The sequence below is a fragment of the Physcomitrium patens genome, chromosome 14, assembly GCF_059467195.1.
Source record: "Physcomitrium patens ecotype Gransden chromosome 14, ASM5946719v1, whole genome shotgun sequence".
Taxonomy (NCBI): Eukaryota; Viridiplantae; Streptophyta; class Bryopsida; order Funariales; family Funariaceae; genus Physcomitrium; species Physcomitrium patens.
In genome coordinates, this window is record NC_143423.1 from 16,531,662 (window position 1) to 16,541,195 (window position 9,534).

Consider the following 9,534-nt stretch of genomic DNA (forward strand, 5'->3'; position numbering starts at 1 on the left):
AAGCAATCTTAATATATAGATATAAATGAATTCAACAATAACAAAGTTCATAGTATTATACTACACCTTCTAAATAATGCATTCAATCACAAATCAACAAACAATCTCATTAATCTCCATGAGATTTGCTAGCCCCAAATCTTCCAATAGTCATCTTTATCAATATTCTAAAAATAATTTAAAAAAAAAAAAAAAAAAAAAAAAAAAAAAAAACTCTTAGGAAAAAAACTACAGAAGGCTTATCTTTCTATCAATAATGAGTCAGCAATCTCTTACGTGGTTGTACCCTAACACATCTTCTAAAGTATAAACCTTCTCTTCTGTGCCTACTTCCGCCATAGCTAATCCACATTTGCATTTCAATCAATCAAAAGAAACCTCATTATTGGATTTTCTTCTCTACATGTCAATTTACAAAATCCAAACTAATACAATTCCACATTCTTTTACAAGTGGCCGTCTTACAAGCGCTGTCATATAACTTAATGTCTTGCTTCAAAATATGCCAAATACTTTGTTGTGGAAGATAAAAGAAATTTACAACAATAAATCTTAACAATTCTAATAGAATCATATATAAATTTTAATTAAAGCTTAATAAATATAATCAAATATTGATTAAGTCCAATTAAATATTCAAATAAGTTACAAAAAAATATAAAAAAATCCTAAAAAACTTCTAAAAAAATAATGAAGAAATAATAAAAATAAAATCCTTAAGAAATAATAATAATAAATACATCTTCTAAAGTATAAAGAAATCTAAAAGAAATAATAATAAAAATAAAATCAACCTTTAAAGAAATCCAAAGAAATCCAAAAGAAAAACTAAAAAAATCTTTAAAAAATCCACTAGAGTCTTAAAGAAATCTTTATTAAATCCTAAAGAAATCCTAAAAAAATACTAAAGAAATTCTAAAGAAATTCAAAAGAAATCAAAAATAAAAATTTAGAAAAATAATCCTTAAAGAAATTCTGAAGAAATTTAAAAGAAATCTACAAAAACCTTGAAGAAATCCTTAAGAAATCCTAAGAAAATCCTAAAAAAATTCTAAAGACACCTTAAACCATAAACCAATTATAATTAGATTATAAATCCTAAATCAAATCCTAATCAACTCATAAACAAACCGTAACTAAAATCTAAGAAATTTAAACCAATCCTAAGATAAATTTAAAACCTCAATATCTTTTGACTAAACTATTGATTTTACTTTAAAATTTACATATTTCTTAATCTCTTAGTAAAAAACAAGCATAAATTATGATATTTTTCTCTCATTTCATAAGTTTGAAGAGAATCAAACTTATGAAATGAGAGAAAAATATCATAATCCACTCAAGTATTGGCCAGCTTCCACCTTTGATCTTTATGTTGATTTTCTAGTAGTAATAATTCCTAATTAAACAATCAACTTTCTCTAAAATTTTGCATAAGTATTGGAAGTCAAGTCAAATATTAGCTCTATAAAAATCATTTCAATTAAACTAGAATTTTTTTGCAAATCTTAGATAAACTTATTAGGTATAAAAATCCAATTTCTAAGATCCTAACTCACTTGAACTTTAATAACCTCCAATCCATTTGTTCAATTGAGCTCAAATTCACTAAATATGTTCAACACAACTACATCTACAATTTCACAAAATTTTATATGTAGATCTACTATAATATTCATAAAATTATCCAAATGATAAATCCTATTTTATTTCACAAAACCCAGAGTCACCTAAAACAACTCTGACTTTATAAAGCTCTTACAAAGTTATTAAAAACTTATATCATTCAAAATAAATGCTTTAAAAAACCTTATTAAGTCTTCTCTCAAATTCTATTCTTTTATTTTTTAAAGAATCCCAAAATTGTAGTAGGTGTGTGATTTTGTGCCTCGGGATTTGATTTTGAGCCAGTTTAACAACTAATCCTCTTTGAGTATCAATTTTTGTCTTCTTGAGGTAAATTTTGTTAAAATCAATTTCTAATTCTTTCCTTACATATGCCTATATCCTTTAATTTTCTAATATACCTTGTTTTATCTTATTTATGATCCTACAAATTAAGTAGAGTCCACTTTACAAAAAGGCACCATTTGTACTTTTAGTTTACTATCCTTTGACTATAATCTACATTTCTAAAATAATTTGATATAATATTTTGAAATAAGATCTCTTAAAATATAATATTTTCTTCACTCTTTTATCTATTAGCTATGTTATATTATAATAAAATTTGCTCAAACAACACAAGCAAAAATAGAAGAAGAGAGGAGTGACAATAAGTACTAAATACAACAGCTCAAGTATGTATTTTTAGAGGTTTTAGTGCATAAAGGAATCGGCCTTGGGAGTGTTGTCCCAGAACCTAGATTTTCATAATGTGCTCATTCAAATCTTGTAGATCTCAAGTAAACTATTGATAGATATTTCAAGGGCCAAGGATTCTAAACTATTTGTGGAATGGGATATAAATGGATGGATGGATGGATGGATCGATGGATGGATAGATAGATAGATAGATTCTTAGGTTGAGATATGCCTCTCTAAAAATCACTAATCAAAACTATCAAGCAACCAAACTTCTTTTTACAAAATTAAGCAACCCAAATACATCTAATCTTCAAATTAAATGAGATTTGTACCTATGGGAAGCTTACAACTAGATTTATCTTCTTCTAACATTTCAACTCCAAAGATGACTTACAAAAGATGCCAAAGTTGCTCTAACTTCTAAACCCTTAAATCCTAAAGTCAAAACCTTCTAAGCTTTGAAAGCTCACCACAAATTTTTCTAATTTTTAAATGAAGCAATTTTTATCTTGTTGAAAAGCTTACAACTTAGAGCTTCCATATCCAAAGTTTCACCCAAAATTTTCCAAAGATAGAGAGAAATATTCAAAAAATCCTAATATACCTAAAACCACCACTTCTCTAATAATTTGTCCCTCTTTTCTTAAAAATTTGCCCTTCTTCTTTCACCCTATCACTCCAATATCCCCTTTTGCTTAAAGAAGTCACCTCTTGACCTTTAACTAGCTTTAATCTCTCAATATCCATCTTGAATCACAATAGAATTGGATATGTATACTAAAATGCAGTATCCTCTAAGTTTGAACAACTCATTTAAGGCAACAATCTCCCAATCTAAATTCCATTCAAATTTATGAATATATTAGCATAATATTTCACTCTTCTACAAGTAAAAGTAATTATCTTCCAAATAATTTAGATGCACTTAAATTAAGTACATTAGGAAAATGGAGATAGGATGTTACAAAAGAGAGACACATGCTATGCACTATCAGGCAATTATAATAGTCTATTTTTTTTCTTTTTCGTCAATCTATCCAAGAATACATATCATATGGATTTTTTTTATTTTTTTTACTTATTTTTTTGTTGATACACTAAATCATAAAAGCCACTATTTGGATCCATATAATAATAAAAATATTAATGGAATTGTCAAATTTCTAATATCTTATCAAGGCAAAAAGTATATATACTATTATCAACAATTTTAGGAATATATATGCTACTATTAAGAATGCAAGGGTATTATTGATATTTGGATATAATTGAAGGATATACAAGATATTTTTCCTTAAATTAATATAGTCATATACAACTACAAAACTATATATATATATATATATATATAAGCACATGGAATCTATAATAACTTTAAATTGCCAATAAATGATAGGTTAGGACTAAGAGCTTTACAATTCAAATCCCAAATATTAAATCCTTAACTTTTCTCAAAAAATACAAACACATATTTAATAACCTTGCAACTTTACAAAAAAAACAAAGAAACAAATAAACAAATATATGCATGTGCCAACTAGGACCAGCAATCCAACTGCTACTTTGCATGCACATTTCACCCAATTTGATGCTCCATCCACCTAATTTTCATTGAACCACATAATCTTCCCCTACTAGATAATCATCCACTTTTTTAGTGCTCTTTCAGCTCCCTAATGGAAGTAATAGCGGCAAAAACAATATTGTAACAAACTGTTAGACCTTTGTTATTCTGAAATACATAAGTGTGTGTTTTGTCGAAGAATCGCCCAGCAGCAGCAACGGTGAGGAGGATGAAAACACCAGTTTGTGGGATTATGGAAGTTAGGGCTCAATGCAAGCACGTCGCAAATCTAGTAGAGAAAAGTAGTGAGATGATTGAGCACCTCAAAGGAAGAACTCAGGAAAAACCATAACTTCAGGAGTGAGATGACTGCAAATGGCCATTCAGGTTGTGAACCCAGAGCTGCAAATCTAATAATCTCAAATCTTTTTATTTGCTTCAGAGCTTTCGACGTTACATTTCAGAAGACCAGCTTGACTCACCTTTCTACAGCACAGCATTGCAGCGATGCATTTGACGTACTAATCCAGTTTTCGATGCCTGCTCCGCTCAGGCCCAAGGTTTGATCGAAAGACTCCGGAATCAGGTGAGCCTGGGACCTCTTGTTGAAGAAAGCAAAACCTCTCTCTCTATCTCTCTCCTTTGTTCATTTCACTTTGTCCAGGGTTTGAAGAGCCCCGACCTAACTACGCAATTGAATTTGCCACAAAACTTCATGATCAGAAGCTCACATCCATGAAAGCTGAAGCATTTTGTGACGTAAGGGCCTTCTGGGTACATGACCATGACCTATTCCAGCAGGGAGAACACGGGTCTTGGCGTAGGATCTTCCAGCGCAGCTACTATATTTCAAAAAAAACCCCACACAGACTACCTTGAGCCTTGTAACCTCTTCAGTTTTGAAAGGAGCTCTTCTTTCTGAGCAGCAGCCTCAGCGACCCGCACTGTGGTGATGAAAAACCGGTCCTGTAAGTCGAGAAGCTCGGCCTCCAGATCCTTCGTCTGTTTTCTCAACTTCTGAAGCTCTTTCAACACATCGTCCCCATCAAGGTTCAACAGAGCAGCGGATTGCACAGAATTTTGCCTGGTGAAGGCCTCATGGAGCTGAAGTTTGTACATGTTTCTCACTTCGACAGCTTCCGCAAGCTTCGACTCCAGAACTGCAACTTTGGATTCAAGATCTTCGACTAGGTTAATCGGCTCCGGCTTGGTTGGCCTTGTGTCCAGTATTTGGGTCTTCATCATTTCTTGTGTAAATTGGAATTGCAGCTCACGTTCGCGGAGTTGAAGCATTGAATTTTGACGCTGGAGGCGTGTCAGTTCCATCTGCAGTTGGATGCTTGAGTCATTTCCACCTTGCAGCAACTGCTCGTTTGCAAGTTCCAAGCATTTGACCTTGTTCAGCAACTCATTCTCCTTCTCTACGTGATTGATGCTTTGGGTTTCAAGAGCCGCACACTTTCTTCTCAACATTTCTTCCAGGTTTTTCACTTTTTCCTGCAAGTTCTGAATTTCCTTGGCGGCACGAAGTTCAAATCTTGGAGACATCGGTCCCATGCCCACGGAAACCTGAGACATTTGTCTCGTAAGCCTGATTACTGATGATCCAGTTCTTGCCGGTGGAGGAATTGCAGGTTCAGATGCTTCCTGAATCTCCGAAGCTGGAAATATAGACCAAAACCGTTAGTACCAATGGACATTAGTCTATACATATACAATAAAGCATAATTTAGACGTTGATGAAGCATGTAACCTATTGTCCAAATTACGAGCAAGACATGCAGACCATTTTCTTGCTTCCCCAACAAAGAGCGGCGCCGCTGACATTTGAACAGTCTACAATGAACCTGATTACTTAGAGTAAAATGCTCGACGAGGGTATGGTCAATAACATCCCTGGTTGCAACTATACCCGATTACAAAAGACATTAGACAGAACAGATTCGTAACCACTACTACGACACAAGCACAAGAAAAAGCGGTTGAACTGCATGCCATCAGCCATACTTGTGATAGTAGAATCTGAAAGGTGATTTAAAGATGATCTAAAGAGCTGAACCAGAAATTTACAGAGAAACACTGTACGAATGTAGATATGGAAGAACGAAGAAGCCCTCTTTGCAATGGTGGCATTCACGCTGCGAATTTCACCAAGCAGTATCGAAGTTTAAGCACGAACACCTACCGCTTGCAAATCTTGACGTCGGCAGCGATTCAGTTGCGCTCGCCAAGTTGTATTCGTGTTCTATCCTCTTGACAGGCTTGATTGTCTCTGCTTGTACCTGCAATTCGGCTACTGGGGATTCTTTGATGGCTAACTGTGATTCAGCTGCAGGAGCTTCCGTGGTAATGCTAGCATCCTGCTTGATGCTCCCCTCACCCACTGGCAAGTTGGCAGTGCTTGACTGCAGCTCAGCTGTTGAGTCCTCTTTCAAAACCGTAGCATTCTGGTTGCTGATTCTGTCAGCCACGTCAGAATCATCAGCCTTGGCTTTAAGAAGCGTAGCAATCTGCTTGGTGCTTCCACCAGCTGCATCAGGGTCATCACTATTTGACCGATTTGTTACCAGTTGAGGGGAAGATTTTTTGAGGAGGGCCTGCCCCTCTACCTGGGTACTCTGTATATTGCTGCTTTCAACTGCTTTCGAGTTGTCCCCACCCAATTGCGACTCGGGTGATACAACCACATTCTCAGCAGGAGTAGTACTCTGTTCCTGGTCGTTATCAAGGCTTATATCCTCCATATCCTCAGTAACACTGGCTATGCTGACCCTAACAGGTGATTCTTGCACAATTGAAGGAGCAGCCTCTAAGGCGGCGTCGTCATCCTCACTGGTAGTAGAAACAATATGTGTATCCTCTTCGATGGATGGAGTCGGAGGTAGCGCATCCCCTGACGTAATTGAAACAGGGTTATCAGCGAGTTCAAATGAAGTTGACCTCTTTCCGGTGTCAACATCGGTTTTGTCAGCATCCTTGGTTGTAACTTCTCCAGCCGTGAATTTATCCGCATCGACATTGCCGTTTCCAACGGATTCCGGCTCAGATTCGGGTTTCAAGTCATTCGGAACTTGGCTTAACTTATCCTTTGTCCTGGTGCTCAAAATCGAGTCTGAGCTACCATTGCTATTACCGAAATCAAAATCCTCCTTCACTGGTTTGTCTAGTAGGGCGAAATCTAAGACTTCAGCTTTGTCTGGTTTGCGTAGCTGAGCATCGATGCTTTCCTCTACTAAAGCGATACTTTCGGCTCCCATAGTGGAATAAGTGCACTCTAGCCCAGCTGATCACACCCAAATCTGCCACTCCAACTCGAGAGTTTGCGCATTCTAAGAAACCCTTCCGTTCGAATTCCAAACCTTGAGCACAAGATCCTGTGAAAAGAGATTGTAAAAGGTTACTAACCACGTCTACAAGTTTCACAGTATTCTGGAAACAAACATTCCGGAACGCTTCTCATGCAGTTGCAATTCAGAATACCAGACTCAGGAACTCCATCTTAACAGAAAATCAAAATGCCTGACCAAAAAATTCATTTCACATTAAGTGGGCACAGCACGGCCAGTTTTTATGCACTCCATAACGATGGTTCAGTAATGTCCATCGCCAACATGCGCCGAAACAACGCTATATTTTCAAGAAGACAAAGAAAATGAAAACTCCAGTGCTAAGTTCGAGACTCTCAAAGAACACACTTGCGCTGTTGAGTGCACACGCAAACGCGCAACTCTCCATTACAGACTATTGACCCATTGCAACCCTCATCTTCCGTCACGAGCATCACAAAGACGAGACATGACTATGATGAATTCAACTTTGCGAATTCACAATGACCCCTTCGTTCGTCAATGTTGAGCTTGATTCGGCGTCGAGTGCTACAAAGCTACACCCTGGATAGAAGTACTTGGGATTAAACTCCTACACTTCTTGCAACGAGACCGAACAATGTAGCAAGCTACAGGTAAAAACACCACTATGATACGACACATTAGACACTCACCCAACTCAATGTTCGGGAAAAAAAAAGACTGCAACCGTCACAAAACTCCAGAGCTTAGAAACCATTCCATTATGTAAGCGAGGCCTCACACATTCGGTAGAGGCAAAATTAGAATACAATTGACCTTTTGGAAACCATGTCAGAATCCGTTCCCCCTTCACTCTGCAACTGACATATTTCCAAGCACAAGGATAATTTAGAACTGTGAATTCATGCAAGACGGCGCATTCCTCTGCCTGAAGCTCATCACAATTCTGGACCTGCAAATTCTCATACACCAGGGGAATGGTGCTGCGCCAACACGCACTACGCGTCGTCAACCAAAACCAACACCGGCGGCTCCAGGTCGTAGCATAGTCTGCCTCCACTCGTAACTCGGTAACCAATCCCCCAGATCTACTTATGCCTGGCTCTTCACCAACTCCACCAACAACAAGCGCGCTTCCATGAGACACAAACACCTCTCGCTTGGTCGCTGGCTGGCTCGTTCGAAGCAGCATCCAACGAACCCAATTCTCGGGCGTGATGATATGTTACGACCAACAAAGGCCCCAACAGCACAGGAAGCGTATTCCAAAGGACATGATTGAAAAGCACCGCAATTAAAGCCCCACAAAAAAGAAGATGCCACGATTAGAAACCCAATGCGGGAAATAAGAGGCGGAGGCGAACCACGTGGGAGCTGCGGTGGGGGAAAGTCCGGAAGATCGAGAGGTTCACGGCGCCGAATCGCAACCCGAGTCTTCCGCCGAACCCGATGCATTCTCTCCACGGATTTGGTGCAATTCCCGACACTCGCCAAATACTCGTACAACCAACTGCGCCTTGTCTTTCCTCGTCTCGCCTCTCAACTCACCCCACTCCTCCTCCTCCTCGTCGCGGACGGAGTCGCGGCCACAACCGGCTGCGCCATCGCTGCGCGGCTCAGTCTCCGTTCGTCAATTCTAACTAGTTTATTTTTATTTTTATTTTATTGAGTATGGTTGACTGGCCGCTTCCTTTGCTATTCATGTAATGACGGGGGAGATCTGAATTAGCACCAACAAAGTCTATGATTCGTGCAAAAGGTGTAAATTATCGATTCCTCCTTGTCTTTTGGGCTGGGTCTGGATTTATTTTGAGGTGAGTGGGCTCTAGAGGATTCTAGAACAACATTGTGTGGTCATGTCACTAACTGATTTCAAGCTTTTTGGGGGGAAGATTGTTTTGCTTTTGTAAGGGGGGGCTTGATGGATTCTCTCTTTGTGGTCTGATGTAGTGTATTCTTCCTTGTTCAAGAGAAAATATGAAATTTGCTTTCATATAACCGGTTTTTAAAATTCTCTTACAACTTAATTGGAGTGTAACTTATTAAAGAAGGAAGTACAACAATTTTGAATAAAATTGTTTTGTTCATTGTTTGTTTGTTTGTTTGTTTTTTTCTTTTTTTTGTTTATTTTTTATTTTATTTTATTTTTTGCAAAAGAAAATATATTACATAGTTACAATCAATTATTTGTTGTATTTTGTTTGCCAAGCTTTTGTTTAAAATCTTTGTGTTATAAGATACTTCATTGTACTTCAGCGCATAAAATTTGAGTTGTAAAAGAGTTTTAAATGGTTATCGAGGTAAGATCTAAATAATGACATTCAAACATATTTATAAATTACTATTTTTAGTATT

The 9,534-nt window shown here is 37.0% G+C and overlaps 1 protein-coding gene across 4 annotated transcripts; it reads right to left on the reverse strand.

Moving 5' to 3' along the window:
* Window positions 1-4,280: 4,280 nt before the first annotated feature.
* LOC112291868 (uncharacterized) lies at window positions 4,281-8,503 on the reverse strand. Of its 4 annotated transcripts, none has more exons than XM_024539798.3 (3): window positions 7,961-8,503; window positions 6,057-7,245; window positions 4,281-5,532 (listed from the first exon to the last, which is right to left on the reverse strand). In XM_024539798.3, exons 2-3 carry the CDS (start codon window positions 7,126-7,128, stop codon window positions 4,742-4,744), a joined length of 1,863 nt encoding a protein of 620 aa, XP_024395566.1. In that variant the 5' UTR covers window positions 7,129-7,245; window positions 7,961-8,503; the 3' UTR covers window positions 4,281-4,741. The 4 variants fall into 4 exon arrangements, with proteins under 4 accessions (XP_024395566.1, XP_024395564.1, XP_024395567.1 ...); XM_024539796.3 differs by having other exon boundaries at window positions 8,132-8,435; XM_024539799.3 differs by having other exon boundaries at window positions 7,872-8,317.
* Window positions 8,504-9,534: the final 1,031 nt, after the last annotated feature.

Excerpts from the sequence above, each read along its gene's own strand:
- LOC112291868 (XM_024539798.3), bottom strand. The coding sequence starts at position 7,128 with ATGGGAGCCGAAAGTATCGCTTTAGTAGAGGAAAGCATCGATGCTCAG. Across the intron at positions 5,533-6,056 it reads GACGTCAAGATTTGCAAGCG|CTTCGGAGATTCAGGAAGCA; the intron begins GTAGGTGTTCGT and ends CTATATTTCCAG.